Raw genomic sequence first — 18,499 nt, forward strand, 5'->3', positions numbered from 1 at the left:
AGTGTCATGTAAATTCGCCGCTCCTTATTGTCGCCGTGATAAATATCAATCAACAAATTGGTTTCGTCACATTGGCATTGGATTGCAAAACTGAATAATATGTACATCATTTTAAACTTCTCATGTAAGGGAGATTAACTGATTATTTCCCAAAGTTTTTGTTTTCGTATGTACATACATTTCGTCTCATCGTCTTTAAAGTTATCGCAAGTTTAAATTATGGACCAAGTGCGCATAAACAAGTAAATAGTTCTTATGATGAGGATGACACATCCTTCATATATAAAAACGTTTACTAACAATTGTTTAAAATGCATGAAATGAAATTGTAATGCATTTCGATGTTGTTAACTCCATCTCTACAATTAGATAACTAACTTTGAATTTGAATTCAACTCGTTTTCACAAAGTAACAATGCAACTTATGTGCAGAGGTCTTGCAGAGCGTATTTATGCTTCTAAGGTGGATCGTATAACGTGAGACAAATACTGCCTCGAGCGAGTAGAACGTAATACCTGTATAATATATATGTATATGCATACATCATGCACACACCTTAATGCTGCAGTGATTTGTGCGTGCGAGGAGACCTTTTTAATATCAGCCAACATCCCAAATTGCATTTGGAGTTTAGTGAAAGGGTTCATTGCGTTCAGAACATTCTCCTCAACCACCAGCCAGTTTGCAAAATGTAGACACCACTAACATCCAACATTACACTATTATATCAACATTCTGGACTGTAATCAAGGACAAAAACACTGGCATAGCGAATTGTTCGGCAGTGCGAGATATATGAGCATATGACTAACAGAGACTAACGACCTTTGTTTTATTCATAGTCCGTTAAATTCGCAATTAAGAGACATTTTATGGTAAAATGTGATGCTGATTTTTAACACAAGCTGCAAAATTGTCAATTGGAACTCATGAATGTTAACTGCAGAGTGATATTGATGAAATGTACCTTAAATCTTACGTATATATTTTCTTGAGCAAATACTGCCATTATTGAGGAGTCGAGCTGAGTAATATTTAAAATGTCTGGAGGAACATAAAAGACGAAAGTTCAGTTCCGTACCGAGGAAGGAACAAAAGGTGATTGCCTTTCTCTGCAAACCTTTCCAGGTTAAACATGACGACGATGTTGGAATGGAAACGGGACACACCAAGCAATTCCTATTAACAATGATTTACAACTTTCATTGAGATCCGTCCAGTCATTTTGATTCATTTAGCTCGCTGAAATTATTTTCCCAAATACGGGACAATCTATACTGGTGGGTGGCTAGTTTCATTTCCTCTCACGTTCCCAACTCCATCCACTCAACGGAACGTCTCCTAAATACCGAACTACAACATAAATGTTCCAAATGGACGGACGGAATATATACTCTCCGTTCTTTGGCACATTCACACGGACGACTATAAGTTTGTAAACCCATTCTTCAACATCAATATCGACTCAGGAAACCATTTATCACTTCATTTTCAAGTTAGGGTTTCTCTTGATCCGACAAATCATTAAGTTGGCTTGATAAAGTCCAATGTACTTTCTTTCATTAGCTTGGATAAACAGAATGTCACACCATACTTACCGAAAACAAACGCAGCGTCAGTCTTCCACAGTGAATAAGACATAAGCACGACTTTTGTGATTATTCAGCTCCAACTGAACATGCACAACATTTGTTCCTTGTATGGAAATTAATTTACGTTAAATCACGAAAACCACAAAACATATCGTGTCCACAATCACCTAATACAACGTAACTGTTGATGCAAACCCGTGTAACTTGTTTTTTACAATAATCGATGTAGCGTATTTTAAAATTGTTCCGAATCTGCCAACTGCTGAGTGTTACTTTGTAACGAATGTCTATCGTACGTAGAGACAGAAAAGAGGCTGATTTGTACAAAGTATTCGTCGACACTAGGTAAACCTGATTGACAAATCAACATGCATACATCAAACACTATGGATTAAAAGAGGTGCACCATCTCACGTTTAAAAAAAAGTTGCAGAATTATGGAAATTATGTACAAACCGTGTATCTATCCACCATGAAGATAAATGAAGAATTTAGAAAGACTAATAAACATACTACACGATACGAATGACAATAACTATTAATATTTATTTTAATGCCTGACCCACCGACATCATTTTTGCAATAGACAAATGAGTCAATGTCATTTTGAGTGTGAGATATGAAACTTTTCCACGGTTGGTGGTGGAAGGAAGTTAACTCGTACTTTTATTATGCTGCGACTGCGACGCCTGACAGTATCGTTGCAGAAACGTCTATTAAACTCTTTTTGTCTGCAATACATTGCTAAAAGTTTGCATCACTATCACTTCGTTACAAATGTATGTATGTAGTGAGTGGGGACACTCTTCTGCCAATAGTAAGAGGGCTACATCAATGAGTGAATGTTACGCATTCCAACAAGCACTATTATTTGTTTCCCATAGTTAACAGTGAGATAACCCCTTTAATTTCTCAACCATTTGTCCACATAGTAGTTCTAATTTTGAAATGAAAATGATAATATACTGTAAAATAGACTGGTTGGAGGACAGTTCCTTGCATACTTTTAAGCACCAAGATTTAAGTAGGCCACTAGAATCGTGCTTATCATTGAAAACTGCATCAAGTTTTCATGCGCTATTATTTCCAAAATTTAGAGCCGTCCCAAAAATAATCAGCCACTACACTATATATGCAGTGTCGCTAATAATTAGAATGCGCTGTTTGGCAGCAGACAAATAAGATGGCCTTGTAGAAAAGATAATGGCAGTGCTCTTCCCACATGTCTATTGTTTCGGTTAATTGTTGACATTGTGAGTGCATTTCGCAACAAACTTATAAATGTGGGCGAGAATATGAATGATGAATCATAAAAAACATAAATACTCACGTAATTAGGGAACCACTGCATTTTTTGCATATTAGACTAAATACGGTTAGTTGAAAGCAAACATGCAGTAGAAATTTCAAATACAGATAGTACAAAATTTGTACTACAAATTCCCTCCCTACATTTACCCACGCTCGTACTTACAAAAAGTGCTCGCGGAAGTCAGCATATACCTGGGTTAATTTTATCCTTTTTCTAAATATAAACCCTGGCTACTTGACTTATCGTTATTGCGAAGCACGAATGGTTTACGATATCTGCATCGTCAATATTTGTTGGCAATCGTCATAAATCTCGTGTAAAATTGGAAGCTAAAGTACCTCAGAGTAATTCCGAGAGTGGTTGTAGTAGTGGTCTGACAGATAATGCCTTGATACGCGTGGAGTAGGGAAAAGATGGTGAGGAGAAAGTTGGGATGGGATGTAGTTCTCCTTGCTATTCAAGAAATTACAGATTGGGGGAAAATGACGCAACGTACATAAGAGAAGAACAATTTGATCCAAGAAGTTTCGAAAAACTCATATCCAATAGGAAATCACCATTTGTTTCAGCTGATTTTTATCTAACCATGTCCATCCATCCACAAGAGTGCCGAATTGTCAACTAAAACGATTTATGCAGTTGCAAATCAAGTTTTGTAGAACGCGCATCAAACTTGCAATTGTGGTAAATGTCCATCAACATCATCCGGACATTGATAAGCAATACAAAGTTGCAACTGCATGGACGGAAATGTCGATCAAAAAACGGAAATGGTAACCGGGAAAGCGAAAGTAATGCCCGAGTCACAAAGTCAGTGATCTTTAAATCTGACGTTCACTCTTATATGGAATTAGTCCCGCTGCTTTTGCCCTATTTTACTCGCCACATGCAGAACCGTTTATTTATTCGCCAAGAACATTTCCTCACATCTGCTGCCTACTTAAGACGGTAGCCAGCATGTCTCCATCTTCCTTCTACTCGTAGCTCGAACTGCTCCAAATAAGATAACTTGCTTGGATTCATGAAGTTTTATATTTTGTTGCGATGGACGGTGGTCGGGGATGGTCCAGTATACGTACATTTTAAATCACTTAGGTTGAAACTTGCAGAAATCGAAACATGATACGAGCCAGACCGTCTGGTCCACACCCAACCAACAACTCCCGTCCTCTGCGACCGTGCATCCACGTCATGCCTTTATTATTGGACACGACTGCAATGTGTGCTCTTCAGCTTAGTTTACGTTGCTCAAAGCTATAGAAAAAGTTTTCTCTTGTGTGGTAATCCCCATATTGGCTTGCGGTTGTGGCACTTCAGATTCAGAATGCTCAACTTTCCATCACTTTACCCCTATTTATGGTCTTCCTTTTTACTCTGCCTCCTTTCTCCCCTCGTTCGTGCCCAACTAACTTATCCCAACCACCCTCGAAATGAAACTTTAACTGAAACGACGCAAAGTGAGAGCGAAACTATTCCAATTGATAACGTTCACCACCACACGCAAAATCTATACCTCGTAGTTTTAGCACCTACTAAGAAAACAGAGAACGAGACAAAGAATAGTATTTGTAGTCAAAGAGAGAAAGGCTTTTCTAAACTTTCACCGTGCGGTACAACACAACAACAGCGCAGGTATCCAATTACATTCCTCTACAACTATCATCAGAATAAAGTTATTTTATTAGAACTACTACGTTATTTTACCACGAGTACAAAAAAGTCAACCGATCAGCTAGCACACCTGCCCGTTAAAGAACACGCACAACCATCAATGTCCGATCGAGATACAAGATGGATGAAAAAAGGTGGCATTTCTGTAGAATACATAAATACGCAAGCTACGCACGTCCTCAGAGAGGTGTGCAATAGATTGACAGACAGTTTGGCGAAAGCCGATTTGGCGAAAATAAATTTTCGCCAAAGAGGTAAAAAAATTACGATGAAAATCCCGAATGGCGAAATTTTTGTCACATATGGCGAAAATGAAAAACTCGGAAAAGCACATTTGGCGAAATATAAATTTCGCATTTATTCATGTCAAACCCTTTAAAATTAACACAATTGCATCAAATTATTAGATAATTCAAATTTCAGAAAATTAGGACTTATTTATAGTCTGGAGCACTTCTGGTAAGCTTGGATAACCAAGTTACAAATTTTTTATGACTAGCTCGAGTCCTATACACAGAATCTGTATTACAGATCCAGGTATCCAATTTTGCCAATCTCTGCAACATGTATGACGAGCAACTAGCTAACATTTTCTACGGTTGAGAAAATAAAAATTCCACTATCTTCCATCTCCTTCATCAAAGATTTATATCCCCTTAGTATTGAACGCAGTATGATTGGCAGATCTAGTTCATTAGTTGCTGTGGGATAATTAAACCTTATTTAATTCATCCTATTGCCATAAAAGCATTTTCTCAGCTACTGAACTCGATAAATTCAGACGTGATTTTTTTTGGGCTGGGGTAGGTGACTGACGGTAAAAACACAATTGAGGAGCTAAGAAGGAGAAGATTAAAATAATCCAGCGATAACGTGTTCATTCAAATACATTAACATATGAAAATCAAGAAAAAATGTAAATTCTTGTAGTATTATCCTTATGATGTAACATACTCATAAAATCTTCAGTTTCGCCAAATGTGACATTTTTTTCGCCAAAAGGTACTTTGAAACCGTTGTTCTAAGAATGCCGTAAAGTGGGTGAAATTTTTTTTTCGCCAAACGGGATTTTTATTTGGCGAATTTTTTTCGCCAAAAGGGTTTTCGCCAAACTGTCCGCCTTCCGTGCAATAAGCAGTCAGCTCCGAGAAAGCAAGAATATACCACGAAGGCGGCTGCTGCTTCATTTCACGAAAAAAATATCCTTACTTTCACCACTGGACATCCTACTCTTATTTTTAGGGATGTTAACCAGTCTATTTAGTGCATGATCTTTCCTTCCCAAATATGCTTGGTCCTCAAAGCACCCAGAAACCTAAGCATGCCGTTATGCTGGAAGAATAGATGAAATAACCGGCTCGTATAGTATTGATTTTTGGGGGAGGGACACAGAATAGAGAATACGATGCAGGCTTACTCACGGGCTACGTACGATGCATGTTGTTTCCTATGTATACAACATTGCCTCATTCCTCTCCTTTCTCTATCTCTGTGCCTTTGTCAGAGTCTCCTTAGACCTCTCTTCTTCAGGATTCTATATTCCTAAAAATAAAGCGTCTTCATACATCTCGATCCTCACACTGTCTTTACAAAGTCTTCCTTCCCAGACAGCTTTCTCCTGTTCTCTTTATAAATAAATCTCCCATCATTCTTTTAGCGATGGTGAGTGCCCCACTCCAACCTTTCTTACACATCGCACGAAATAATCACTGCTGCTGCACGACTTTCACTCCTTGGCATAGAACTACATCTAGCTAGCTCCAGGACTTTCCTCCCACTCATCCATCCACTTCTACATATATCCCAGCAACGGTTTCCAATGTCCAATTGCCAAATATTCTACAACCCTTCCTCGTCCTGTTCCAAGTCTTCTTATACGGCTCGATAGAGCTTTAAGTTAACACTCCCCATCTTCCTCCATAAACATATATAACACGATATGGAACATTAAGCAGCAGTAAGAAAACTATAGCATCAACCAACACCTCAAGGAATGAGAATAAAGCCCAAAGTTACATATATATGTATTGCATTGCAATGATTGAAATCTTGACTTGAGTAGCTTTACCAAACGCTAGGGGTTGAGTCCCTGCAGCTACCTAGAACAGAAATTTACTCAATGGGGAAGTACAAAATCTCACAATGTCCGCATGTTTCAGACAAACTTAATCATCAAAAAGAAAATAACATTAGCCCTCCCCTTCGAATTCAGTTCCTTTCCCTCACTAAGTCTCAGCAGCACTCTACAACCGACACTCCATCCTCTTAGGTTATCTAGTATGACTAGCAGAAGCAGACTAACTTGTACTTTAGCACTCGAATAGGACGCACGATTTTTTTCAAGCGACAAGCGACCCACCTAAATGAGATTTTTTGAAAAGGAAATAGTTGACTAGGAATTGGATAAAATATAAGTTCCTACAGGGAATGGACAAAATTTCATTCCTTTCCCCCTCCGTTTCGGCGTGTGTGTACAGAAGCTCGTCTATTCTCTACCACTAATAATTCATTCTGAATTTTTATTTGCCCATTCTAGGGGATCACGGCCGAAATCACCAATTACTGATTATTATTCATCAACGAGGAAGGGAAATGAGAATAATGATTTCCAGATACATCTGCATTTCATTTAGAGAGACCCTTATGAAAGATGTGATTTAGAAAGACCTATCGGCCTCCGTCTAAAGCAACTCAGTAATACTGAGTCAGTATCAGAAGAAAAGACAAGGGCATGTTACGAGTGTATGGGTTATTAGGGAGGACGAGATGGCTATTATTTATTATATACATACGTGACTATTGACTATGTATGTGCAAGACGAAAGTGTTTGCCAGCCAGCCAACCATCATCGTATCACTGATGCATAACTATTGAAAGTTCTGGCTTGGAACGATTCTTCCTACCACCCCAGGAAATGTTTCATTCACTTCAAAATCGCCCCTGCTTTTTTACATAATATTTCTATTTTATGCACTCTGCGGATCAATTGAGACCAGTATCAGATCTTTGGAGTTTTACGTGTATGTGTAAACAGGGTGGCAGTTGAAATCGCAGCGATGCACCACGCTTAGTCATCCATATTTCATATTTAACATTTAGTCTAGAATTCCATAACCAATATAAACCATTACAACATAACCAAGGGCTGACACCAGTATGTCCTACGTCAAAATGAAAATCATATTGTTTTTGCCTGTCAAAAATCTGTTAAAATTGACACGTCCGACATGTTTTCGACTTTGGTGACCTATGACCTCATTCGGTCACTGAGGTGTCGTAGGTAAAAATTAGTCTCACATTCGTTTTCAAATTCTAATCAGGTCTACCCCTTGACGTAAGGAACTTGTGTTCAAAATTGTGCATGTCGTTATGTTCACGAGTTACACGAACGAACGGACGAACATAACTACCTTATAAATTTGTTTCACCCCTTAATACGTAAGAATTATAATCTAAAGCCTAAACTAAGAAGTTTCAGATTTTCCAATAGTATTTCCTTCGTCGTGACACTTGTAAGCTTATTATCGTCAGATGTGTAAAGGCATGTGGGAAATCGTAGGGAAGTCAAATTTAATTATGTGATATATGATATATACATAATATGTTAAACTCAAATCTAGGATTTTAAAAACTCTGATCAAATCTCAATGTCCCACAATCAAAAATAATTAAATGTTTCTGTAAATAATTTGGAGTTTCGTAATAGCAACGTAATTTTTATTTTTATTTGCACGTCTGGTAGATACTTAACCATTTAAAGAGGACAAGTAAAAGTCAAGATGTCCATAATTCGTGTCACCAGGCGACAGTAGAGTTACCTTAATTCGTGAGGGAGCTTTATTTCTAAGGGATCATTATTCGTAACCAAAAATGCCAGTCAAATATGTTACTCCGTGACAACATTTTCATAAAAAATTTTAATTTTTAGCCCGACCCAAGGCTTATGTACCCGTGTTGTCCATCTGTACAATGATAACTCTTTTTAAAATTATCCGATCGACTTGATATTTTCCACACATATAGACCATCCAAATACACAACTCGAGTTCGAAGACTGGTTCGATCGGTCAAGTGGTTGGCCGGTAGGGGTCATATGGGTGTTGGGGGTCAAGGGTAACGAAAATTAAAAATTTGCGTGAAAGTTTATAATGACTAGCAATGGAAGAATATAACGTAGAATTAAATAGATTTTTATCTTGAGGTACCCTATAGGGTAAATGTTAATCCTAAGTTATTTCTCGACTCCATACTAAATTATTTCAGCTGATTATATCAATTTTAACAAATCGGTGTGGACCACCCCCTAGTGTCCCTCTGCAAATTTGTGTTCATATTTAACTTCCTATTATTTCATGAGAAGGCAGTAAAGATCTCTGGTCCTAATTTCAGCTTTCCATGTTAATCCCTGAAAATTGGTGGGGGTCACCCCATAGGGTCCTTCCAGATGAAAATTTTCCAGATTCCAATGTATATTCTTCCATGAAGAGCGATAAGAAAACTAAATGCCAAATTTCAGAACGATATGACGATTTTGAAAAATCAGTATGGGTTAGTGGGTCACCCACCCTTCCAGATGAAAATTCTACCAATTTCATTTCATATTCTTCCTTTAGGCCCCATAAGCAACCTATCCACCAAATTTAAGTTAGATATGACGACTTTGAAAAATCGGTAGGGGTCACCCCATAGGGTCCCTCAAGATAAATTTTTCGAATTTGAGTTCATATCCTTCCTTTAGGACCCATTTACTCCTCTGCACCAAATTTGAGCTTTCTACGACAATTTCGAAATTTTGGTGCATAATTCCCAACCACCCAGATGACCCCTACGGGTCAACCAGTGGACCGATTTTGCCCATCTTCGAACTCGGTTCCTAACTTTGTCCAATATGCATCTGGTAAAAATTTCAAGTCAATCGGCCACCTCGTTCCAGAGTTGTCGAAAGACAGACGGACAGAAGGAGGGACGGACGGACGGACGGACATGACAATTACATAAGCCCTGGTTCGGGCTAAAAACAAATGTCGACGTCACGAATTATGGCGAATTTGCCAGGGAACGACAAACGTCTACGTCACGAATTAAGGTAAGGTTTTCTGTGGCAACATATGTCGTCGTCACGGGTTATGGAGCGGATTTTGACGATGACATATGCCTTTGTCACGAATTATGGACAAGTCGCCAAAGCGACATATGCCACTTTCACAGATTAAATGGTTAATAATACTTATATACATTCTGGAGATAAGATATTTGACTTGTATGTTCCCAGTCCCACATTTATAAATGTAAGTACATAAATGTACTTGCCCACTCTGGTTGGCAAATACATTTAACATAATTGCAGAAAGTTTAGCTCGACATGTGACATAGTTAGTGATTGATGTATCAATATTTGCGGAAGTTAGCAAATATGCATATGAATCAGTATTTATTATTAAACCTCCTCTTCTGTCGAATATTCCACATCACGTGCATGCGTATTTTGATTTCACGCATTTACATATACTAAGAAATATCTTGGTTCATCTACCAAGTAAAAGTTAGGCAAGCTTAGTAAGTAGTCCATACCCACAATTTATTCACAAGAAACTAGATGAACACCTGCTGTTATCGAGTGAGCACATATCATCGATAGCTTTCGGAACATCATTATTGCAATGATTAGATATCCCATATCCTAGAGAAGAAAACAAATTCGCTCATTCATTCACTTTTTGCACAATATTTCAAACAGCAAAAACATAAATGTGCAAGTTTTTTGCTGCTGTTTTTAACAAGTTCAAGAAATACGAGTTAGGGACAGGAGCATATTCGTAACATAATTCAGTCAGTGGGTTGTGGCGATCAGAAATATTTCATGGTTGTTACAATAAACCAGTATTTCATCCGTCTAACTGTTTATGTACGTACATAAATTGAGGAGATGGCTTATTGAATACTGATTAATCCGCAATATGGTTGATTCCACTCACTCCTTCCTTCTATAGCCAGCTAAAAATTTAATCACAAATATAAAAGACTCATTCGACTCTTTGTTACAGGGAATAGCAACTCAAGTTCATATACATAATAATAATGCCTGTTATATTCTATCAAATCTTTCGAATATAATTAAAGCAAAACCTTGATTTACGCATTTGGTACAGCATGTTTGTTATACAGAGGTGATGTCCATTTGATCCTACAGATTATATGTACATAGCCAAGTAGTCCATTGAGAAACAAATTTAGGACACACAAAATAAATATTTCCATTGGAATAGATAAATCCGAGTCCAATTGCTCGATAATGAAAGCTAACCCATCTCGTTCCGGTATCGCCTGCAATCAATAATGCGGTCGGCAGGAGAATACAAGCGTGCAATAGTACGACAAAAGCCATATTATGCCTGACAATTAAATATGACACAAAAAGTTGTCAAACTCCAAATGGTCCATTCTCTTTCCATCTTTTACACAAGGCAATACATATTACGAAGGGTCGACTTATTGGTACTACTTGATTTACCAACCACAAAAAAGTAATGACTGGATTTCTCAATATCAGCAAATTCGAGTAAATGAGCCGTTTGAATTAGACAGACAAGCACATTTGAAAAAAATATTAAAGCTGAGTAATTCTCTAACGTAATGAGTTTTTGGCCATTGCCAAGAGCAAACATTTTTCTCTTCCTAACCGAATTTTTAGGTTCAGTTTGGAATGACTGGGTTTGGCAAATTCATCCTCAATCTATTTTCTTACACCCTCCCCGGACCGGACAAAGACCCATTGTGTTATAATTTCAACATTTAATACATACACGAAAAAGAAAAAGTTGTATGGTTAAAATATATTTGGCATATGATATTGGCTAGGAAAAATTTTTATCATCAACACCATGCTATATTCTTACGACATTCTAACACTGAAACGGTACCTAATTAACTGGGAGCGATAAACGCAATGAGGAGAACATAACAGGCAGGTTAATTACATTCACCGTTAAATTATGGTCATTATGTACTACATGCGCTAAAATATTTTATTTGACACATGTCAAAATAATCGTATGACGCATTACGTAAAAAAAACTGCCTCTGCACATATGCAAAAGTAGATTAAACCTGTTCCGATTAAAGGTAAGGAAATTATCTAAATTGCTTCGTTAAAAAATACGTCAACAATGAATGCGTAGAAATTAAATTGATTACATTTAAAATAACTTTAGAATATTTGAAATATGTAAAATTAGAATTAGAAATTAGATTTTTGTTATGTATTATTTTATTAGTAATAATACATAACAAAATGACAAATATTGATAAATTAATCCCAGTAACCAATAATTTGTTTAACGCATTAAACGTATGGCATATTTCTTAAAACTCATAAGTAAAAAGTTTCCAACTTGTATTATCATAAACTCAAGTTTCAAGTAATTGATATGCTGAGATAAAATAATAAGAAGGAGTAAGAGAGAGAAGATGCAGAGAAAGTTAACTCTGTTGATTCGTTATGTTCCCAACAAACAAACGGACTTCTTGAGCATATGACGATGAGATATTGGTGATATTACTCTGGCCAATTCTACACACTCTAACAAAAGATTTTCCTCTTTGCGACTCTTGGGGATTTCACTCCTTATGCGACAGCATTAATATCGTGCTCAGGAAACTGAGAATGGAGGGATGATGTGTTATATTTTATGATACGACGTAACAGTCAACATATATCAAAATGTCAAGTCAACCACCATACATACGCAGCAGTCGACTCTAGCCCAGCTACAAATTTAGTGTCCTCCTCGTCTGTAGATTTGCCAAGGGCTGCTGCAGTACCAATCGACTGCACTTACAACGAAAGAGATTCTTTCTCTGCTGTTGAGATGACTCATTCCCCCTTGGCTTCCGTTCTTTTCTGATTTCTACCATGCTCTGCTCCAGTCTCCCGGACAAAAAAAAACAAGGCTGATGTGTTGAAGTCATTCACAAAACTCACAATCAGTACTACAGTCTATATTCCCACGGAGATCTATGAATGCTCAAGGTTTAATAATGATGCCCCGCATGCTATCATCACCTCTCCCCCCATCATACAGTGTCATTGTGTTTGGGACTTTCGAATGGAAACGTCCACTTTTGATAAAGAAACCGAGCATCAAGCATTCAAGCACCAAAAATCGTACTTTATTATCGTATTAAATTAACTGTTAGATACATCTTACTTGAAGACCAGCGTCTCTGATCCAAATTTAAATTCAGCTAGTGAAAATATGGCTTAGTGTGCGGTGTTACAAGCTGTCTGCCAGAGAACAAATAAAATATGCATGTGGTTTTAAATATGTTTCTAGAACTTTTGAGCATCTCTATGTGGCAGGTTGCAAACCCAACCCAAGAGAAATCTATTGTTGCATACAGTCACAACTGTCACCGTTAAGTATGATCAAGTTGCCGTAAGTTGACAAAATAGAGAACTGTTGGAGTTTATGTCATCCGCAGTAAACTACGATTTATTCATCATTTTGAATCATTGTGTGTTTCCATTATTTTTGGCCTTCAAGAGAAAAGGAAGGGGCGGAAAAAATGGGATCTTTCTGCAATCGTGTAATATCCTATAATATCGTGTAACATCCTTGACATTTGATTTAAATCATTTGAGAGCATGACACATCTACAATTGATCTTAAATGTACCAAAATTTGCTAGCTTAATCGGGGTCGAAGTGGGTTAGCATTTTGAGATGCCAGACAACATAATATCCTTCTTTCTATTTCCATAATAAATAGTTATTTGCATTTCATCATCACTTAGATATTCGCATTCTCAGGATATCAGTAGATTAGATTAGTGCTTGAAGACTGGTAAATGCAATATTCTATCAGAGCAACAGTAAGGAAGAACCATCTTTCAAAAGCATTCAATATTGTAGCAGATGCATTAGCTACAAGTAGCCTCGGTGTGCATTATAATTATTGTCGAAAAAGAGACTTAAGATGTTTGTCAGAGGGATTGCTGTGCTCAGGAGATGGATTTGGATGTATGTGTAGTAATAACGCCAAACAACTAGTCCTTTATTTCAGTAAATATTTTCTTTCTCGAATCTAGTGTATAATGATCAGAGACTGGCGGATTAAAGATATCGGGATTAAGGATTGAGATTGAGGATTAAATTTTAAAATCTTGGGATTGAGATTGAGGATTAGGGATTAATTTTAAAATTGTGGGATTAAGGATTGGGATTAGGGATTGAATTCAATCTGGGATTGGGATTAATTCGGGATTAAATTTTGGGTAGTTTTCTGGGATTGGGAATTAATTTAGTCCTGGATTAATTGTTTGCATTAAATTTCATTATGCCAGATTTTTAAATTAATTAAATGAATCTGAACTTCGGACCAAGAAATATTTTGAACATTTCACATGTAAAATTAGATCGTTTAGGAATAAAATTTTTAAATGGCAATTGAATATTTTTTGCACTAAAAATTATATACGGGAAAAATGCTAATTTTACTCTAGGTACTATTTTTAACGGAAAACTTTGACCAGAATTTGAGCAGTGCACTGACATTGCTCACACCAATGTTGAAAATTGTGCATTGAGGATACCACGTTATGAGTAGTTTTGCAAAATGATGTGCAGTATTTTTAAATATGTGATAAAAATGAACGAAATGCAATCAATTCTTGAAAAGGGAGCGATCCTAAGAGAAGTTAGCTTTTCGATTTTTCATTCATTGCAAATTTAATCCCATTTTAATCCCATTCTAATCCCACTTTAGGATTAAACTTGGCATAGAGGGATTGGGGATTAGGGATTAAGGATTAAAATTCTAGAACTTGGGATTAAAGATTTAGATTGAGGATTAATTAATCCCCAATCCTAATCTCAATCCCCAATCCTTAATCCGGGATTGACCAGTCTCTGATAATGATATATAGAAAGAAGTACCAAAATAAAATACTTTTCATCTTGTATCTGTATTCGGCATTCTACGAACAAACTATGTACGATTCCAGAGAATGAATGATTATATTTAAAATATTCCATCCACTCAATTGATTTTGCGTACATTGTACATATCATCGTGCACATATGTATGTATGTATGTACGACTCAGATTTTGCCAATACCCTGTCAAAGCCATTATATAAAGTCAAATCAACTAGCTGTTGGCCCTTGTAATAATTGATTCTCTTTTTAGTAGCTTTAATTTGCAGAATAAGTAACAAGACAAATCCCTCTATACCAAAACATTCTAATTCTGGATTTTCAGGCAAAAACTCCAAATAACGTGCTTTTGCGTCCTTGTCCTTCTAAAATTCGTCACTAAGACCACAAGGGGTGGTTCTATACCCTGATTCCACTGGTTGACACCTTTCCAGAAATATTTATATGATCGTAGCATTTGGCTAATTGTCTATTAATTCTGAACAAACCATATGTAAATGAGTTGTCAGAGTGTGAAACGGAAGACAGAGGAAATTGTTCCTTTGCTTGCTAATCATGCTATGCAAACTGAACGTCGTTGGATGATCAATAATAATGTTTATTGCATGAATCATCGTTTCATTTCCTACTCTTCATTATATCTGTCCGCACACCTGACAATACCATATCGCACAAGTATTATACTACATTAGGCATTAGCACCTCGCTCAGGTCGCAATTTCTAGAACGGCAACGGAGGACAATGATACGGAGGATCAAATGAATTTTCGCATGAATGCTCATCTGTTTATTGTGTGCTCAAGCGTGCAAGACAATATTATTCCATATTTACCAATGTTGTGCATTATAATGACGGGAAAAGTACAATGAGAGAGAAGTATTTTGATTTAAACTTACCATGAACGTATAGCCATCCTTCCACGATGCAAGGAAATGTTATAGGTGGCATTTTCACAAGTCGATAGCTTCGTACAGGATTTGGCTGAAGGGAGGATGAGGAAGGTCCTGGAACCGGAGTCGTGGAACGGATTCTTGCACTGCCTCCCCCCTTCCCTCGCAGAAATCCTCCGCTTTCCACTGAGGACGAAGATGGATTTTGTTGCTTCATTTTAAATTGAAAATTCCAATCCGCTTAGTCGGCTGTCGGTCGGATTCAAATGTCAATAATGAACTTCACTGCTAAGAAGTTGGTACTAATGTTGATCAGTTTGATCCCGACGGACCTTCAACTCAGCAGCACTATGAGTTCACAAATTTAATATTACTCCTGTTGTAACAACATATTGAATGCCGAATTAGTGTCGTCTTATCAAATCCACCCAGACAGAACATAGTCAAACAATTTCATATCTTCCTCTAAGCTTGCAACACAAGGATTTCTCTTTTAATAGCAGATAGGACAATGGTGGGTTGACATAAATTCACTGATTGATGGATTTCTTCACTTGTTAGTTTGTTTCAGCTTTTTTCTGCTAATATTTGTGTAAAAACAGATTCAATTTTATTAAAATTATCGCCTCACTTCGCATGAAACAACATTACAACTGTCGTGGGACCGTAGGGAGTGTAAAATAAGTTATAAAGCAATAGTTTTAAGCAATATTATTTTAAGAAATTTGTCCACCATTTAGCATTTAGGAATTACGAAATAAGTCATCGATAAGTTTTTTGAATGGTAATTATAATTGTAGAATGCATGATCCTTATGGAGTTTTCATGATCCTTATGTAGAAAATGATCCTTATGGCGGTACACATTACCTATGTATGTACATTACCTATGTACGTATGTACATTACCTATGTATGTACATTACCTATGTATTGAGTGGGTTGTTGAGGGATTCGGATATTGACTAAGTGTAAGAGGGTGAATGAGAAGAAAAGGGGCGCGTTGGCCTGGTAATAAGTTTAATATAAAAAGTAGCCATTTGTAAAAAATAAGTAGTCTGTAAGTTGAACTCGAAGAGAGAGGAAGTGTGATTTTTGCTGTTCATGCCAAATAGTTTGATTGAAATAAAGCTCCATTTTAATTTCCAAAAATAAGTATTTTCAAGCTTTGTTATTTTAATTGCGAGTTAAAGTTAAGATTTCATCATCCTAAAGTCAAGTCAAGCGCTGAAAGCATTATCAAAGTCATTTTTAGGGCATAAGTAGCCAAAGTCTAGATTTCAAGTAAAGTTATATTACGGAAGAGGTACTAGTCCAGATAAGTAAGCTTGTCACGAGGATATCTGGTCAAGTTAAGTGTGCCTCCCGTGACAACAACTGTGCGTACATAATAGAAAAGTGCATTTATAGTTGTTATGTATGAGCAACACATGAAAGGAACAATGATGATGAAGAATCTTCACATCAGCAATTTTAAATTTTGCAATTGTGCCAGTCAATCGTGGAACAAGACAGGTTTTCTGCTTCTTTAGCCTCTGTAGTTTTATAAACCTATGGACAGACACACTTCTGTCCAAATCTTACCATAAAAACTTGAAAACCTAACTAACTAGATCACAGACCATACCATAAACTCGTTCTCTGTTAGGGTAGACACATGCCTGTTTGTTTACATTCCACTTTAATGCATTTCATATTCCAAACCCAAATGATGTAATAAATGCAGCATTAGTAGGAGGATGAAATGTAGTGTTTCCCTTTGGAGATGAAGAGACGTTGGTTGGTTCATTGCATTATTAACTGTCGGTTATTCTCAAGAGAAGTACAAGCAATGCATTCTTTGGCGGATAATGCTCTCTCAAAAATATTATAATATTCTTCTGACCCAGCAGTTAAACTACATCCGCTCATCAATGTGTTGTTCACTGTCCACTTCACAACTGTTATCTGCAGACCCAGAAAAGTGCATATTAAAAATAAACTCTAGTAAACAGATGTAAGATTGTAGCGGTAGAACTTCATATGAATGTAACGATATCTCGCTTAATACCGTATGCTGATATTAAATATTTGACTTTTGTCCATATTCCTGGGCCACCAAGAGGTCACAGGCCCAAAAGTACTCTTGAGCCACTGCCCAGGCCTTTTCAACGATACTCCTTAATTAATTAAAGGATTTCAATTGTCTTTACATATGTGATGATCTGACTGTGATACTAGATAGAAACTATATATCCGAGTAGGGGTACTTTAGATATCCGAAAACAAGCAGACCTTAAAAATTATGGTTGGTATAAAGCGGACAGACGTGAGGACGGACAGAACGTTCGTATATAGTAGAGAGAGGTACAATAGATAAATAAATGAAGTGAATTAATTAATCATAACTCGTTGTCTGTCGCTAACTATAACTTATTTATTTTTGAACAGGGCTTTGATAACTAACAACTTATTGTACTTTGAGAGAGAGTGGAAATAGACCAAACCATTGAGATGCTTTGTCTGGATTTGCTTCCAGCAAAACTATCTCCTTTGTCTAATTCATAGATGTACATGACTTTAGAGTAACTCACAAGTGAGTCGACATGAATTTAAAAGGAGCAAATCCACTTTTGATCGAATAATCAACATAGCAATTGAGCAATGCCGTCATGATACATAAGCTTGATGTAAACACTCTTTCGTTTCAAAATTTTAATATCTTAAGGTTTCCATATATTATATGAATTTTTTAGTCACACTGACCATTTACATGTAGATTAAACAAAAATATTTTAACAAAAAATCTCATAAATTCGTAAAAATCTCCTAATGTCATTCATAAGTATTTTTAGTAAATAACTATGTACGTACGCGAGTGTTTATCTACTCACTAGTTTAATTATAAAAATGCCTGAAGACCATTATATGGAGTTTGGATTGGTTAATCTTCATTTAATGTATAATTTCCATTATACTGGGAATTGTCTGAGATTAACAAAAGTAGGGAGAATGGAAATTAATCCCATGGATTACTATATCGGGGAACCCGTATTCAGCTACCATCAGTTCAACAACACTAGTCTGCAATTAAATCTTCTTATTATTCATTCGCACCAC

General features: G+C 36.6%; 1 protein-coding gene across 5 annotated transcripts in view; it reads right to left on the minus strand.

The window, feature by feature from the left end:
• Positions 1-18,499, minus strand: part of LOC110846995 (ras GTPase-activating protein nGAP) — a 52,086-nt gene that overhangs the window by 31,583 nt on the left and 2,004 nt on the right. The window contains exon 2 of one of the 5 annotated variants that reach the window (XM_035848874.1): positions 15,409-15,750. The exons of 1 other annotated variant lie outside the window; for it this stretch is intronic. In XM_035848874.1, coding sequence (XP_035704767.1) covers positions 15,409-15,619 — 211 coding nt within the window. In that variant the 5' untranslated portion in view covers positions 15,620-15,750. Of the gene's footprint in view, positions 1-1,599; positions 1,658-15,408; positions 15,984-18,499 lie in introns of those variants that run through there. 3 more of the 5 variants (XM_035848873.1, XM_022093836.2, XM_035848875.1) reach the window with 3 other exon arrangements.

The sequence above is a fragment of the Folsomia candida genome, unplaced genomic scaffold (assembly GCF_002217175.1).
Source record: "Folsomia candida strain VU population unplaced genomic scaffold, ASM221717v1 Fcan01_Sc003, whole genome shotgun sequence".
Classification (NCBI taxonomy): domain Eukaryota; kingdom Metazoa; phylum Arthropoda; class Collembola; order Entomobryomorpha; family Isotomidae; genus Folsomia; species Folsomia candida.